At 39.0% G+C, this 18,399-nt stretch overlaps 1 protein-coding gene across 1 annotated transcript; it reads left to right on the top strand.

Moving 5' to 3' along the window:
- Window positions 1-879: 879 nt before the first annotated feature.
- On the top strand, window positions 880-17,939 carry LOC139713232 (alanine--tRNA ligase, cytoplasmic-like; the record flags this gene model as incomplete). The annotated part of the gene is made up of 12 exons (XM_071624978.1): window positions 880-1,030; window positions 1,788-1,915; window positions 2,563-2,713; window positions 4,362-4,531; window positions 4,993-5,106; window positions 6,095-6,232; window positions 6,933-7,183; window positions 12,488-12,650; window positions 13,586-13,780; window positions 15,308-15,400; window positions 16,392-16,499; window positions 17,757-17,939. Coding segments are annotated over 12 exons (1,845 nt in total), but the record flags the coding sequence as incomplete, so codon positions are not given.
- Between the last annotated feature and the right edge of the window lie 460 nt (window positions 17,940-18,399).

Genomic DNA, 18,399 nt, shown 5'->3' with positions numbered 1-18,399 from the left:
TAAAAGGTTGTAGAAAAACTGCTGAAAACATACTTTCCCATTCATTTTACGATCCCAAACTTAGGAATAATGTAGAAGAAAAATAGCTCTATCAGAAAATATTAAATACTCAAGATTGACTTGACTTTCACCTTTTTTTAGTCCTAATGTAAAACCAAGAAAATATTGACTCTGATCCCGATATGAAAGTGACAAGCAAGTACTGTACTCCACGATCACAAATTTAACCACTCGCGAAATCATCAGGAAGTCTTGATTCGCGGAAATTTAGACTCGCTAGAAATATGGCGTATGACAGTAAATGAAAGGTTGAGGTATAGCTCAGTCAATCAATCAGTCAAATCTGGTGGATCTGATATAAATGGATATTAAGTACATATGAATAGACCTAGCTTGGGCAGACACCATCACTGTCATGAACTAATATATCTTAAGCACTCATGGTACTCAATAGGTTATTTCTGCCTGTGTGTCGTAGGTATGTTTAACCACTTCCCTTTCTCGCGTAGCTCCCTCTTGAAAGTCTGTAGTTGTGGATAGTAGCACAGTAATCAAAGCGGAAATCTCAGAGTTAGGAATATGGGAAGGTTATGTTTTAATTGAGAAAATATGTAATGTCTGTTATTTTTCCTTTAAAATGCATCCCATGAGGGTTCAGACATGCATTACAATTTTTTAGGGGAGATTAAACAGTTAAAAACTCACACAAAATTATCATAGCAAGTGCATTTACAGGCCTATTAAAATCACTTGATATTATCAATGGTATTTAAAATCCAGCCATTTCTTCTTCAGCAGCTGTGTGAGCATTGCAAAAATATTTTTGTTCAGTTTGCAGTTTTTTTATAAAGTTGATTTCAATCCATGAATCATTTGCAGGGGAACACATATCCCGAGTTGGAGGAGAACCCGCAGTATATCAGCGACCTCCTCGACAAGGAAGAGCAGCAATTTCTATCAACTCTCAGGAAGGGCGAGAAGTATCTCAAGAAAGCCCTGACCACTCTCAACTCAAGCCAAATTCTGCCAGGTAGAGCGCATTCTATTTCTTTCACTCTGACCAAACCTCTTCCAGTCATATCCTGCCTTCCTCTGCCTACAAGGATCATTTACCTCCATGAGAGAGTTGCCTTGAATGAAATCTCTTAAGGAGAGATATTAACTGATCGCTGAAATGTTTACCAGTAGTAGAAAAAGCGTAAGATTACTGATACGAATGTATGGCACAGGTTAGCATCGTAGAAGATTTGGTCAGGTGACTGTCATGTTGTGTCTCCCTTTCTGCTTTATGCATATCAAGACTTGATATTTACACATTCGACTTTAAAATGCAAAAAAAAAACCCAAACAAACAAAGATGGATTTCCTCAGAACAAGATCAGTTGCAAAGATATCCTGGGTTTCTTTGTTTTTGTATTTTTATCTGTTTCTTTACAAAGCTAGATGACAAATACTGTGCACATGGTGTTTTAGGAAATTCAGAATGAGCTCTTACGATTAAATCGAATATAATACCATTGACCAATGTTCAATATATTTCTGTTGCTCAACGATGGAATAGTTGGCTCATATTTCCATCTATTTTGCTGTGTATACTCAAAGCAAATTTGTCATTAGGATGAAGATTTTGGTATACATTACAAACTTTTTTTTTCTCAAATGCAAGTAGTATACGTATGTTTCTTAAATTGTAGCCAGGAAAAGAAATGTGGGCTTCTTTATGCCTACGTTTTGAGCTCCTTTCCAACATGAGGTAATCAGTCACATTTGTGGAATATTTTTAACAGGTGACATTGCATGGAGAATGTACGATGCCTATGGCTTTCCAGTAGATCTCACCACCTTGATTGCCAATGAGCATGGGCTCACTGTCGACCTGGACGGCTTTGAGGAATGTCGGCTCAAGTCTAGGGAGGTGAGACGAAAGTTTCCTGTGTGCTACTGTATACGCCGAATATTTAACAAGGTTTTTATTTTCGCGAATTTCGCGATTCAGGTGCTATTCGCGAAATTAAAGACACGCAAAAATAATGACTCTGATCCCGATATGAATGCACACGTATACATTTCTCCGTTCAGTACAGTACTCCACAATCGTGAATTTAACCACTTGCGAAATCGTTGGGAAGTCCCGATTCGCGAAAATTTAGACTCGCTAAATATATGGCGTATACAGTATTGTATGAAACACTTACCATTCAATGCAAGTCAGTGATATGTAGTGCAACTTGTTTCTTTTCCAGTAGATTTCCATGTAGAATAGTTGCAGGTATTTCCCTTACCCCATGCCCCTGTCCCTATTAACTCACAACTTTCTAAGCAGTATTACCGTACCTAGCATGTAATGAGCAATGTTGAACTTTTCTAGCATGTTTAGCTTTGATGTATCCTTCTTGCCAGGTGGAAGGATCAGTATTATTTTTCTATCTTTCTGTATTTCTGTATCATGTATACATACATGTATACAATGTATCTTTATCTGTATCATCAATTTCTTTGATGACATATTGCTGTCATTATACAGTACTTAATTTCGTATTTTGTTGGTGTTTCTGGTGGAAGATTACGTCAAGAGGTGGTGTCAAGAATATTCAAGTCTCTGGAGAGATATCCCTTGACACCAGTGACCTCGGTCACCTGCAGACGGCGTCCGTGCGGGCCACGGATGACACCTACAAGTACAACTACCATCACAAGGAGCATGGCAGATATGGTGAGTTGCACTGTGTACACCACTGGTGGAGATGTCACGAGATAACTTTCTTTCTTCCTGTCTTTGTCTTCTGTGTGTGTGTGGGCGTGTGTGTGTGTCTATGTCTGTCTGTCTGTCATTATGTTTTTCTGATTGTCTCCCCCTTTCTCTTTCTCTCTGTGTATCTCTCTGTTCTCATTGTTTCGTTTGGAGTGCGCCAAACTTTCTTCATGGCATTATGATTGAATTTAAATTCCATTTTATATTAAGTGGGAAATGTGCAATTGTACAGAGATGTTCATTTCATAATGATGATTTGGTTTCAAACAGATAACCACAAACATTATGTAGTCATGCAATGTCTTAAAACAAGACAGTGAAAGAGAATAAACAGTGATTGCCTCTTTTATTCCGAAAGAATGTTTTACTGGTTATGTGATGTGATTGTAAGAGTATATGTTGTGTATGTATATTAGTGTGGGTGTTCCTGGTGTGTATGTGTGTGTGTGTGTGACTTACATGTTTGCACTCTCTACATCAACGTCTCCTGTTTATCCTTGCATGAAGTTGTATCACATAAGAATGATACCAAATGATTTGAGATAAAACAGTCTTTCAGAACATGTATGATAACCTTTTGTTTATGGTTGATTTTTTAAGGTAAATGGTAATGTTGTGAGTGTATTAAAGCATTTTTCCTGACTCACCCTGTAGTGAGAAGCCTTTGCATGGCAGATAAGACAATGATTGTGTTTAGGGAAAAGCCTGACTTTACTGGGGGTTGGGGAGGGGGGTTGGGGCTGTTTTACAAAGACTTAATTTGAATTAAGTTGGACTTGTTTTAGGGATGGTGTCTTGCTTATAATGCCCTTGTGCCAGGACACTCGTACCATTTCTGATTCAGGATGGTTTCCAATTTCATGTGGGCACTGGTGGCCATCTGTAACTTGAGAGCAATCTGAGGCAAACTTAGATATAAGTACATCTTTGTGAAACATCCCTCTTGTCTTAAGGCCCGGTCACACTGCCCAAAAGTCGCGTAAACCCATGAATCACGCAAGAAATTTGGTTGTGCGTGCTTGTCCGTCGAGAATTTTCGCTGATTTACACGATGAAAAATCATCGATGAATTGCACAAGAACTACAGAGAGATCACGCAAAAATCACTATCAAACCACACACTTTCAGCGCATAGGCACGCAAAGGCCCCAAACAGGGCGAATTCGTGGTTGTGCGCGACGACTGAGGTCCACGGAAAACCAAGCATAATCTGCGCATTATCACTAATGAACTGCGTATGAATCGCGCATGATTCGCCCATGAATGCGATAGCGGCAACATTTTCGCGAATGATCACTGATATTCCACATATATTTCGCGCATTGTTCGCGTAAGAACTACGCAAACTACGCAAAAATTACGTAAAACAGCGCAATAGTGGGTAAACTTTTACGCGAAGCCAAGTTTTTAACTGCTCAAAACCTGTAAAGCGCCGATCCAGCGCACGTCGGCGGACAACTACGAAGGTTCCACGTCAGACAAACTCATGAAATGCGCAAATCGCGCATGTATCGCGTAAGGCTCAAATTTCTTACGTGATTCATGCGTTTACGCAACTTTTGGGCAGTGTGACCGGGCCTTTAGAAATATTCACTCTCTCTGCTCACAGTCTTTCCACACATCCACGCCCACATCCTTGCCCTGAAGACTGCTGATGGTTTCGTGGAGAGGGTGAGCAGTGGGGAGGTGTGCGGCATCATCCTTGACCGAACGTCCTTCTACGCCGAGCAGGGCGGTCAAGAGTGGGATGAGGGGTGCTTCATGTCAGCTGACGATGAGGTAACTCAGCCGACCAACTATATTTTAACAAATTCAGCATGTAAATGGAATACACACATTTCTTTATGTCATAAAGTGCTTGATGTGTTCTTTCATATATGCCAGTAGTCCTATGGATCTGTTGTATTTGGTTTGTGGTATCAATTCTTTGTCCAAATAAATGATCTTTTTATACCTCCACCCAAAGGGTGCTGGAGGCATTATGTTTTCGGGTTGTCCGTACGTCATGATTGAGAAATTGATTTCTGGCAAGAAAATTGTCCCCATAACACAAATGATGCACATGTCTTCATGCGTGTGTATGCGGTAACTATGGAATGTAGCCTAAACCCACTTGGCTTCGCCTGGTGGGTTAAGCATTCCATAGTTACCTTATACACACACAATTCCGACTGACGCACTTGGACCTGCATGTCATATGTATACTGTAATCTACAAATATTTTGTCCCATGTCTAACAGGAGCTGGTGTTCACTGTGTCCAATGTGCAATCCCATGGTGGCTACGTTCTACATCTCGGAACCTCAGTGGAGAATCTTGCCATAGGAGATCATGTCAGTCTCTACATCAATGAGGTGTGTACAATTTTGTAAGCTGAAAATTTGTATATTTGGGGTTTTTTCAGAATTTTGGGGTCATGTGTGTGTTTTGAATCTGTAAGCTGTGTGCAATCTAAGTTTATATTTGTTTATATTTTGCCATAACTGATTTGGGGTATGTATATGCAGACACTTTTACAAAAAGAAAAACCCAAACAAACAAACAAAAACAAAAAACAACTAAAACCAAAAGCAAAATCAACACTGGATTCCACACTTTGGAAAAAGTTAACATTGACAAAAAACTTTCTCATATTTTGCTTTGTTTTGGTATGATCTTTTTGATTACAAAGTTTTTTATCAAATCATAATCAGATGTGATTTTGATACACATTCCACTGTTATCTTGCATATGTGTGTGTTTGTGTACAGTATATGTATTTGTGTGTATCGTGCAGGTGCCCTATCTTACGGCTTTTTCATTCAAGTATTACTCTCTACTGCCTTTTGCACATTTTCTTTAATATTACTGTTAAACAAGGAATGTTCACATGCACTTTGATTTCACAAATTTCACGAGAGCCAAGATTTTCAAAATTAAAGTGCACGCAAAAGTTCTCGCCTGCACTATATGCATAGAATGCCAGTGACAATTAGTGAAAATTTCATTCCATGATAAAGGTCATTCGCTCCTATTCGAAAAAATTCGGGGAAAATGCCGCGAAAATATCTAGCTTTACAGTATGACTTCAACATGTTCACAGATGATGTTTCAATGTTCAGTGCCTGTGATCAAAGGTTTGATCACACACATTTAACCAAAAGTGTACAATTGTAAATGCTTCACACCTTCAAATAAAAGGAGATTTAGAGTGAAAAGTGTTTTGAGAGTGTGTTGACAGTTACACTGTGATAAGCATAGGAATATTAGACAAACACAAGAAAGGAAAGAATATTCTTTGAATGACTGTGCAATGGAAGATGTGGTTATTTTGTGGTGGTTTCTTTCATCTTCTTCCAACAGGAGAGAAGAGAGGCCCTCATGAAGAATCACACAGGTACCCACCTACTCAACTTTGCCCTCAGATACGTCGTGGGGAACACCGAGCAGAAAGGGTCGCTGGTGGCGCCAGACAGGTTTAGATTCGACTTCTCCGCCGAGGTAGGCAACTGCGATGGATGTGTAAATTTCCATGGATGCGTATCTATACCTCAAAATAACAACAATTTGTGTATGGTTATAACATTGCTTGAATCGCAGCTGGCAGTCAAGTGTAAGTGGAAATCAAATGCATGAATTATGGATGCGTGCATACAGCTTGTATGTACATGTACATGTATGTGCAATGTATGTGTGTTCATTTGTATCACAGGTATCTTTGTGCATTTGTGCATTTTATTTTTGCCACGTTTTATTTTAAAAGTAGTTTACCACTAAATTCACTATGAGCATGTGCCATCTTTTACAGAAGTGCCAAGCCTCCCAGATTGTACAGGAGGCCCCCAGAACACTTCAATATACCCTCATGTCTGGATAAATGAATATAAGAATCTTCGTGATTTGGGAATTATATTTGCCCATTGAGATGCTTGTATTATGCAAATATCTCCCTGGATGCTGTGTGGAATTTTCCTGGTGTTGATTGGTCAGTGTTGGTGGCCCTGCTTCTAGTCAATGACTTCAACTCTGACGAGCAAACTTTTGAGAGTTTTCCATTAAAAGTTAGAAAAACACTGATTTGTGAGTTTTTAGCTATCTTTTAATCAAATAAGTATGATTTGTATATGACATTCATTATTATGAGAAGAATTCCACTTCTGGAATTTAGTCCAATCGCTGGCATTTTATTCTTTTTTTTTAGGGCTCCTTGTCAGATTCGCAGCTTCAGCAAATCTCCAGTATCGCCAACGACTTAATCGCTGCAGCCCTTCCTGTCCATCGAGAAGCCATTCCCTTGGCAACAGCCCAGGGATTGGCAGGGGTCAGAAGCGTTGCTGGGGAGACGTACCCGGACCCGGTGACCATCCTCTCCGTCGGAACCCAGGTCAGACATTTGGATGAAGGGGACGGAACGTTGGGGTTGGAAAACTCAGCAGAGCTCTGCGGTGGCACGTGAGTGATGTGACGTCACCTGCAATTGTTCAGATCATGTTTTCTGCATACATTGGCCTCTCATGTACTTCCGATCAAAGGCCAGTATACTGGTGTTCATAAACTCATTCCCATGTTTCCCTTAACCCTAACTAGGCCGGGGGGGGGGGGGGCCTCCAAGGCCCCCCCCCCCCCTCGACGTTCCGCGCGATGTATCGCAATCGCAAAAAGCTATCGCCGTGACGTTTCATGACTTTTTTCTTTCAAGTCTCCCGCATCTTTTGACACCAAAATTGCGACACCCGGGCGCGCGGTTCCAAAGTTACGCATAAATACAAGTGTATGTACATGCGTGTCAGACCAAAAATTGCTCAAAAACGTGAATTCGTGTACAATTTCAATGCAAACTGAGCTTACAGGCAAATTTCATAAAAGCATGATTATTTTGGTGTTTTATTGATTAAAATCAATGAATAACATATTTTCTTGTTCGGAGCGATGTCGCGGACAAATTTCATCGAAAAAACAATGAAAAACATTCATCAAGTCGAAAAAACAAAGAAATACATAAGGGCAATTCCGCAGTTAGAGGGACATGACCATAAAATTTCAATTTGTTTTTTTCCTTGATTTTTGTGTTTGACTTCAGAAAGAACACATTGATAATTCAGGAAAACTATTTTTCAGGGTATCTTGATAGTTTTAGGTATTGAATTCACCAATTTTGAACAAGTAATCTTTCAGATTGAATTTCATCAGCAAAATCTCCATAATGGCAAAGAAGATAGCTAGTCAAGTAAAATGCCATTTTCTAGCCACAAATATTGAATTCATAGAGGCAATGCAGTGCTTTCATGGATAGATTAAGTAAAATCAACTTACATGTCTTCGAAATGCAAACATGTGTGCATTTCCCCAACCATCGGACAGTCATGTAACGTTACTAACCAAAAAGTGAAATTATTTACCTCCAGAGAGTATAAAGTGTCTATGAATGATAATATTTCAATTTTTCCTGCTGTGTCCAATGACTAATTGAAATATAAAAATAAGTATTACTAATCATTATATAGAAGTTAGAAATAACAGCAGTCAAAATGTGTAACGTTACTAACCACGTAACGTTACTAACCACAGCCTGTGTGTATTGTAACGTTACTAACCATGAAATAAGTGAATAAGACTCCAATGGACAGGTCCTGGTCTGGCAAAATTTTGCCTGATGATAGAGCCAGATGTCAACTACAAGATTACGTGGTCATACAGTAAAAAGATATTGGCTTTTTTTTTTTTTGTAAATTAATTATGCAAATTTACGCATGAAATCATATTTCCACCTATAACTCCATAAAAAAGACTGAAGGATTGCTAAATTTTTGTGTAAGAGTTCCTCAAGACACATCAAACAATTTTCTTGCAAAAAAAAAATAGCAAAATCAAAATCAGTTTCTTTTGTTTTTTATTGTTTTGTTAATTTCTTATGTATTTTAATGTTTTTTTACCTTTTTTTTTCTATTGTTTTTTTTGCCAAAATTTGTTGCAGGCACTTTTTCAAGCTTATCTACATTACAATTGATTAATTTCACTGGTCAAAGGTTGAAACAATCTAATTAATATCAAATTAACAAAAAAACACAATTTGCATTGGATTTGCACACGATATCATGAATTTGAGCTGTTTTCAGGTCGAGATGCATTTATGCAAAACATTACATAACTGCAGAACGGTGTACCCGGACGTCGCAAATTTGGTCTCAAAATATGCGGGAGACTTCAATGAAAAAAGTCATGAAACGATGCGGCAAAATCTTTGCGCGTTGCGGAATCGTGGCGGGAAATGTTGAGGGGGGGGGGTCTGCAGCATTCGCATCACTACAGAAGGCTCACAAGGTGCACATTGAGTGATTTTTTTTTTTTTTTTAACCACTTCCCATAAGAAGGGGCAATTGATGGAATCTGTGGGCCAGCAGAGCATTTTGTGTGGAAAGTAGTGTTAAAAACAATTGAGGCCATCACTTCAAATTTTCTGTCCCAATTTGAAATTATCATACAATGGTTTGTCGGGGTTAATTACGCTTCAGGTACAGTGAACAGACTTTTGTTTTCAGAACAATGCAGAGATTAGAAATTCAAACTGGTCTAAAAGAAAAAAAATACATGTCTCTAGACTTGAATAAACATGAATTCAACTAATACACTGTATTATTTGAGTTAATGTCATATGACTTAAACTACTTTCACAATAATATAAAACATTGCATTATGCTGTGTGCAATGACTACGCACACCACAATTGGCCATACACTGTACATACTACATACCGGTGTAGTTTTTGCTCTTTGATTTCTTTCCCCTTTATTAAAGGTACTCTTGCTAAGGAACACATTAACTGTTTTGCTCAATAAAACAGGCTGCTTTTGTGAATTACTGTGAGTCATGATGAACAGTGATTGGCAAAGTTATGAAACTGTAGATATCACTTGACCTAATCTTTAAAAGTGGTACTTTTTTTTAGTTTGTAATTTATGCAAACTTTTTTTCTAGTCTTTTTTAACATGTACAAGTACAATGGTACTATACTGCATGAGTTTGATGATTGAAATAAGAGTTTCATGTCTTATCTGTTGTTTCTTAGCTTTAACTTTGCATTCTCATGAGGAAATATGTAATGATTTGAGTTAACACACAATTCTGTAATCACTGGACAAACCGTAACGTTACTAACCGTAACGTTACTAACCATGATTTTTGTACTTAATTTTCAAACAAAGTTATAATGAGAAAGGATATTTGGGGTAGATATTGCCCTTAAAGCTAGAAATGAAAAATAAGTGTTGATATATTTCAAGCTATACCAGTTTTAGCAAACTTTTTGTTCAAAGATGCTCATCAATTTTTTATGTCCTTTTTTTGTAACGTTACTAACCAGCATTAAAAGCAGACCTTTCTTCCAAAATAATTCATGAAATGATTTCATTCTTTGCTCAGTTCTAGGTCTACACTGGAATGATCTCTGGTGACATTAATGAGACTTCACATCCACAGATAGAGAAATGAGTCTAATCTAAATCATGAGAATGTCCCTAAAATGTAACGTTACTAACCGCGGAATTGCCCATAAGCAATTTAAAAAACAATGAAATACTGTAAACGTCAATATTTTCGCGCGATTAATTTTTCGCGCTGAGCGGCTCGAAAACGTATTCGCGGGTTCTTAAATTCGCGCTCCGCAGCAGGTTACTTTACTGTAGTACACATTCACTGCTTTCATCCAAAGCCTCTGCTACATAGCTTGCTATGCCAGCGTACGACAAGCGACGTAGCGAGCGGCTCGACTGCGAGTACAAGCACTCAAATACGTAGTACAGCTGTGACTGTAGTACGGTACTACAGTCACGGTCACGGTACGGGGGAATGTACAATGTTGTAGCATCGGTGCGTGCGGTGCACACATGCATGCTACAGCACACAGCAATCTATCGTCTCTTCGCACAGTACTAGTAGCGTAAACATGCCTGTACCACAGAACTCAGAGTTCTGTGGCCTGTACATTGTACTACGTAGCAGTATCATCGATGAAGCGCACACAATTCATCCCGTTCAAAATGTGCATAGAAAATTGTGAAGATATATTCGCGCGTTTTTGAATTCGTGCTAGCCGAACGTAGCGCGAAATCCGCGAAAATTAATGTACCGCGAAAATTTCCACGTTTACAGTACTTCAGAATTTTTTCTGATATCACAATTTTTTTTCATTACATTTGCTAAGGACACTAAAAAGAATATTTACACAAAAAATGTGCCTGTTTTGAGCTTTACTTTGTGATATACTGTAAACGTCAATATTTTCGCGCGATTAATTTTTCGCGCTGAGCGGCTCGAAACGTATTCGCGGGTTCTTAAATTCGCGCTCCGCAGCAGGTTACTTTACTGTAGTACACATTCACTGCTTTCATCCAAAGCCTCTGCTACATAGCTTGCTATGCCAGCGTACGACAAGCGACGTAGCGAGCGGCTCGACTGCGAGTACAAGCACTCAAATACGTAGTACAGCTGTGACTCTAGTACCGTAGTCACGGGGGACTGTAGCATCGATGCGTGCGGTGCACACATGCATGCTACAGTACACAGCAATCTAGGGTATCGTCTCTTCGCACAGTACTAGTAGCGTAAACATGCCTGTACATTGTACTACGTAGCAGTATCATCGATGAAGCGCACACAATTCACCCCGTTCAAAATGTGCGTAGAAAATTGTGAAGATATATTCGCGCGTTTTTGAATTCGCGCTAGCCGAGCGTAGCGTGAAATCCGCGAAAATTAATGTACCGCGAAAATTTCCACGTTTACAGTATACCGAATAGACTGATTTTATGCATCATTATGCATAAATTAGCATAATTTAGCATAAATGATAATTTTTTGACAAATTAACTTCATGGTATTTTAGATTACATCATAGGCAATGTGTGTGCCAACTGTCGTCGCGATCGCACCGTCGATGGCCGAGATCTGGAGAGGGGGCCTGGGAGGCCCCCCCGGCTCTATCAACTACCTAAATAGCCCGGCCTAGTTAGGGTTAAAGCCTACAAATGAGCTGTCCATATAATGTGTTCCATGCCAATGTAGTTTGAATCCAGGATGAGCAAAGTGGTTTATGCTGATTTTAGCAAGTTTCAAGCAGCTTTTATGGCTGTCTAGAACAGCCTTTGTTGCATTGTGATGTATTTGTTCTCATTTTCCAGTAGACTGGTTAATTGCTGATAAGACCATTAAACTAAAGTCCGTAAAACTGCATATTTTGTTCACAAGGCCGCATGCTGTGTACACTGCACCCCCAAATCATTTCTCTGGCTTGCCAGAGACTTGTTTGAACTATTAACAATTAAAGGGATGGTATAGTTTTGGTTGAGATGGGGCTTCAGGTTTCCAACTTTTTTTTGGTGAGATAATGAGAGACCTTTTATGAAATATTAAAAGAGGATACAATTCTAAGAGGAATTTTTACATGGTAGGATGTTTAGTGATACAACTGACCTACACATATCCATCAAATGTGATATCTCGATAATTTTTCAAATCACTGCTCCCAGTGGTAAACAGTACCTTTAATGTCACTCTTTCTTCACAATCAAAGAGCAAAACTAAGCAGAGAAAAAAAAAGAAAAATGAAAATAAAATTTTGAACACCTAGCACCAAATCAAATTATGTGTTATAGCATAGTTTAGGTGTAGGTTACTCCAGTAATACGCTGTAGCATCGCCTTTTTTTTTCTCTCTCTCAATTCTAATACTTTGATTTCTTAACTTATATTGCAAATCCAGGCATGTTGAGAACACCAGTCACATTCGAAGACTTGTGATCGTCTCGGAGAAGGCAGTCAGCAAAGGCGTCCGGCGTCTGACCGTGGTGACGGACAACGACTTGACGTCAGCGGACTACGCTGCAAACAAGTACCACCACCAGCTGAGCCTTCTGGAAACTCAGGTGGGAAAAGAAAACTACCCATGCTGCACATTTTCTCGAAAATGCATTTCATTGTTGCGTTTTAGTTATGTGGAGACTGTTTTGATTCTGTAATGTCTTTATGAATAAAATAAGGACAAGAGTGAATAGTCATGAGTGCAATGGTACAAGATTTTGCAGGACATGAAAGACGAGGTGCTCTCTTAAATAGTAAAATAGCGAATGTCACATGATGAGCAGATGACCAATTGGATAGCACAGATCTTTCTATTTAAACCATTGTACAATGCTTCTTGTCAGCCGGCAATGTGTCATTTTGAGCTGTCATAGATTTTGCGGCCAAAACCATGTAGGCATATTCCTGGGGCTGCACTTCATTTGGAGAGACGGGATGCCTACATCATTTGTAGGATATATGCATAACAGAAATATGCAACAAATGTGTCCATACCACTTTTCCATTGCAATAAATTTTCACCTGCATACACTTGTAAGTCAAGAGTGTTATGGAAGTCTTATTTTTATTCCTTTGCACAAAGTGAGAATAGTCTGTATGATGATATGTGTACACTCTCTCTGTAACAAGTCAAACATATTTTGATAGAGAGAACTGTGATACCAAATGTATTTAACCAGTAAACAGGTATTCTTGGATCCAGTCTCCTCACCACTTTAGTGCAAATACGTTGAGATACAGGCTTTTCAGAAGAGTGTTGCGTGTAAATTGATTGCTTCTGCCATTTTTTTTTTTTTTTTTTTGGTGGGGGGGTGAGAAGGGGAGGGAGATGTTCAGTTACAAAAGTAATGTAAGAATGAGGTAACTTTTCCCACAATGCTTTGCTGTAAAATTTTAAAAACCTTAAATATAAAACATAACATACTGTTCCTTCATGCACTGTCATGCTTCTTACTATGGCAATGGGACACCCAATCTTCTGCCTGTCGTCCACACTTAGGTCCAGGTCGTGTCAACTCCCGAAAGCCTTCTGACGAAGGAGCAGCTTGCGCAGTCCGTCGACAACTTCGTCGGCGAGCTGGAGGGTGCCCGCTTCGACGTCTGGAAAAAGAGGGAGATGCTGAGAAGAGTAGAGGTGCTGCAGGCTTCGCTGAAGAAGGCCTCCAAGCTGGGGAAGAAAGTTCTGGCCAAAGAGGTCAGTGGCCGTAATGACTGGACACACAGCTGTCATAATCACTATTAAAGGACAAGTCCACCTTCATATACATAAGGAGTGAGAGAATGCAGCAATATTAGTAGAACACATCAGTGAAAGTTTGAGGAAAATTGGACAGTCCGTTTAAAAGTTACGAATATTATAAGTATCTGCGCAGTCACTGCTGGAAGAGAAGACTACTACAGTGTATGATGTCACATGCGTACAACTATATAAGGAAAATAAAAAGAGAATTTCACAAAACTTTACTTTTTGAATAAAGTACACATTTCTTCGACTTGCTACTGACATATGTTAAGGGTAATATTATTCCCCCTGCCTTCTGAAAGAGAGAAGTCGAGTGTTCTTTTGTTATGCGAGAAAAATGAAAATATGTTGAATTTTCTTTATTCTTTCTTTATACCATTGTACTCATGTGACATCACAAGCTTTAGTAGTCTTTTCATCCAGCCGTGACTGAGTAGAAACTTCAAAAATTCATAACTTTTGAACAGATTGTCCGATTTTGCTCAAACTCTCACTGATGTGTTCTACTAATATTGCTGCATTCACTCAACCCACATGTCTATGAAGGTGAACTTGTCCTTTAATTTCAGCAGACATGACGAGTGAAAACACTCTGTGCATTGATTACTCTGTAATTGCTCCACCTTCTGAGGGGCATTTCTTCAAACTTTTCATCACATATTTTTCTGACGAATTTGCTCTCAGCCATTCATCAGATGCAAGGATTTCAGTAGCTTATAGATGTTTGTCAGAAAAAAAAATATCTGACAAAACGCTTCAGGAAATACCGCCTGGAGACTTCTATGTTCAATTGCGAGTGACATTTTGTAGATAGAGCCCATATGGTACGTGTAATTAATCATTTTGCCAAGAAGTGTCTTTTGCACATTTAACTCAAATTTATGTCCTTTTTTGCCTTCATTCGTTCAATTCCTTTGTCTGTCCATATTTTGTTGTTTATATAACAAATGCTACAATTTTCCTACACAGTTTTCTGGAGATTTGTAATGGTCCAACTTTTCATCTAGTTGTGACCAGCTTTGTGTCAGAGATGGACTTAGGAAACTCATCGTTGAAGTTGCAGTCCAAACTCACAAGTAAAGGTCAAAGGTTAATATAGGTCATTGCTAAAGTTTGCCACCGTGATTTGCTTGTTAGAAGCAAGTGTGTAATCACCTACATCAGGAACTTCTCAGCACTGTGTTTTAAAACCGAATACTGTAAAACACAATATTTTTGTGGCATGACATTTTTGCGAATTGGAGGCGACGGCCTTTTGGTGGCATGAAATTTTCACGAGTTGCCTCCAACATTCAGTGCATATGGTGTAGACAAGAACTTTCATGTGCATTTTAATTTTGCGAATCTTGGCTCCCGCGAAATTTGCGAAATTAAAATGCACTCGAACATGCCTCATTTTACATTACAGGCTAACCTGGGGAAATAAGACGGTATTGTACCAACCACATACTGACTTCTACTCTGTTCTTCTGTACACAGGTGGCTGATAGATTGCACAGTCAGTTCAATACCAAGGAATCAGCCAACCAGAAATGCCTTGTAGAGTACGCCGGTGATGGCATAGACAACACAGTACGTATAGGTTGAGTCTTCTCTCATCTACTGTGGAGTACCATTTATTCTCCTTCTGTGTTCGCTGTGATATTATTCCACATTCTCCTCCTTTTTGCAATGTTTTCAAGGAGTCCATTTCCCTGTTGCTTCACATGTTTCATTGACTACAGTGTACATGTGGGAAGCATATTTACACAACTACTGTAAACGCAGAAATTTTTGTGATACATTAGTTTTTGCATATATTTTGGCTAGCGCATATTCTAAAACCCAAGAAAATATCTTCACAATATTATCTACACGTTTTGATTGAGTTGAAAATTGCACAGCGCAAATTCAAGAACCTGCGAATGTGTTTTTGAGCCGCCCAGTGCAAATAATAAATTGCACAAAAATATCATCGTTTACAGTATGTGATTTGTAAGATTGTCAAAGGTATTTTGACCATATTTTCTTTTCAGCTGTAGACGTGATAATGTGTGTTTTATAAATAGATAATAAAATGTGTTTGATAATTGTCATTTTGGAAATGTTTAATGCATTTTGCACTAGAATGCTTTGACTCTGATGTGAAATGAAATGATATTAGATGAAATCAAATGGAATCATATGAGATAAAGCAAAGTTAGGTTGTAATAGATTAGGTGAAGAAAATGTTACAGAAGTTGGATTATATCACACTGGCAATAAATGTGATTTATGTGCAATCTCTTTATGCTAATGACTTTCCTATGTGTTTCAATGTAGACTGATAACGCAATGCCATGGGCAGACCTCCCAATCATTCTGAATTTGGAGGAAAGAATCTGAATGTTGACCATTCCAGGCTCTTGTGTCAGTAGGATTTTCCTATTTTTCGTGATAAATTCATCTCACACTCCTATGGGCACTGCTCTTTCTTTCCTACTTTTGAGCCAAATCATCCCTATTTTTCAGTCAGAAAGGTTGGGAGGTCTGCATGGGGAAACAAGCTGTAGCTTTGATTTTTCATGTTGTGTTTGATTTCCAGGTGCTCCTAAAGGTTCAGCAGGCCTTACTGGCTGAGCTTCCTGATACGCCTCTTCTACTCCTCAGCTCAGAGAAAGACAAAGTCTTCTGTGTGTGCTATGTACCTGAGGTAGGGCAGGAGGAGATTCTAGGATTGTTTGTTTACTGTATACGCCATATATTTCGGGCGTCTAAATTTTCGTGAATCAGGAATTCCTGGCGATTTCGCGAGTGGTTAAATTCGCCATCGTGGAGTCCTGTACTGAACAGAGAAATGTGCATGCGTACGTCACATCCACATCAGGATCAGAGTCAATATTTTCGCGTGTTTTTAATTTCACAAATAACACCCGACTCGCGAAATTCGCGAAAATAAAAACCTCGCAAAATATTTGCCATATACAGTATTTGCTTGTTTGTTTCTGTCTTTCTTTTTTGTCTTCGTCTTCCTAAATCTTCTCTCTTCTACTTTTCTGTTTACTTCATTCATCTTGTTGAGGTGCTTTTCCTTCTTGTTTTGTTCTTCATTTTCTATTTCCTCTCCTTTTTTCTTCTTCGTCCCATTTTTCTTCTTTATCCAGTCCTCTTCCTTCTTCTTTTTCTTCTGCCTTCGTGTTCTTCTCCTCAATTTTCTCAGTCTAGTGTGTAGAGAGCTTGATTTACAATTCCAGTGGAAAATGGCATTTTGATAATAATTGTCATGGTTTTGATGCTGCTACTGCTGTAGCAAAGTCTCAGCGACTTCATTAGATCATGAGAATCGATTGTTGTGCTATTTTAATATTGCATATCATTTAGAGTCTGCCATATGTGCCATTAGGCCTGCCAAAAAATAAGTCAAAAGATTAATTATAGTCTTAAGTGAAGTAATCATACATGTATAACCTATTAAGCTCTTAATGAGGGTAAAATTGTTAAAGATTTTCATTGATTTGATGAGGTTTGGTCTCTCAACTCTCAAGCTCTGTTAGAAATGAAAGGAACTTTCAATGTATTTAATGATCTGCGGAATAAATGTAATTCTTACCAGGCATAAGTTTGATTCTTGCTGTAGAGCGTGTAATGAGATGTCCAAAATGTGCTAATTTCTTATGCCATGATGGTGCGCTTCAAATGTTCATTTGAATGTATGTGAAAAAAAGCTCACTCAATTGAGAGTATGATTTCCATTTTTATTCATTTATTTATTTTTTTTTTTTTAGGGGGGGGGGGGATGATTCTAGGATTGTTCAAAAATGTATCCCCATTTGAAGGTGTTTTGACCATATCCCTAATTGAAGCACTTTACGAGAATGTGTGTACCTACTTGTAGAAATCATGATGTTAGAGTGTATATTTGCAATGATTTTTATTTAGACTTTGCTTTTGATCTGTGTATCTTCTGCAGTGCTTGGTGCATACTGGTCTGCAGGCCAATGAGTGGCTGGATCATGTGCTGCCGTCCATCAGTGGGAAAGGGTTTGGCTCCGAGACTTTTGCCAGGGGAAGAGGAGTGACGGGGGCCAGCCCCGATCACTGCGTCACGTCAGCCAGAGACTATGCACTGCAGAGACTGACGGCCAAGTCATAGTGCTTTTTGATGGGAGGTGAAGCCAAAATGAAATGCTATGTGTGGGACATGCGGTATTCAGCAGTTGACAAGGGATTTTTTGCAATGCAGAGTTTACTGCGCGTGGGCAAGTTGTAGCACTTTTGTGGGAAATGAAGCCCTACATGAAATGTTATGTGTGGGACAGACAGTCTGCAGCAGCGTGTCAAGTTTGCTGCAGACTATGCAATGTACGGACTATCTTGATATGTGATGTCAGAGCTCAAGAGTGAAACATAACATCAAAGTCTGTGTGTGGGACATGCAGCCGTCTGGATATACATGTATGGAGTTGGTGAGCAATTTCTCTGTGTGCAGAACAGCTGTCCAGTCACTTTGCATCAGATCGTTGCCTCTTCTCAATACACAGCACAAACAAGGATGTTTTTTTGTGCAGCATTTTCTGAATTAAGGAAATGGGCCTGCGGTGCATGGGGATGGC

Source organism: Diadema antillarum, unplaced genomic scaffold (assembly GCF_040938485.1).
Source record: "Diadema antillarum isolate AM-2024a unplaced genomic scaffold, OU_Dant_1.0 seq00001928_RagTag, whole genome shotgun sequence".
In the NCBI taxonomy this organism is placed as follows: domain Eukaryota; kingdom Metazoa; phylum Echinodermata; class Echinoidea; order Diadematoida; family Diadematidae; genus Diadema; species Diadema antillarum.
Note: the sequence above shows the minus strand (reverse complement) of the source record. Positions and strands in the feature narration are given on the sequence as shown.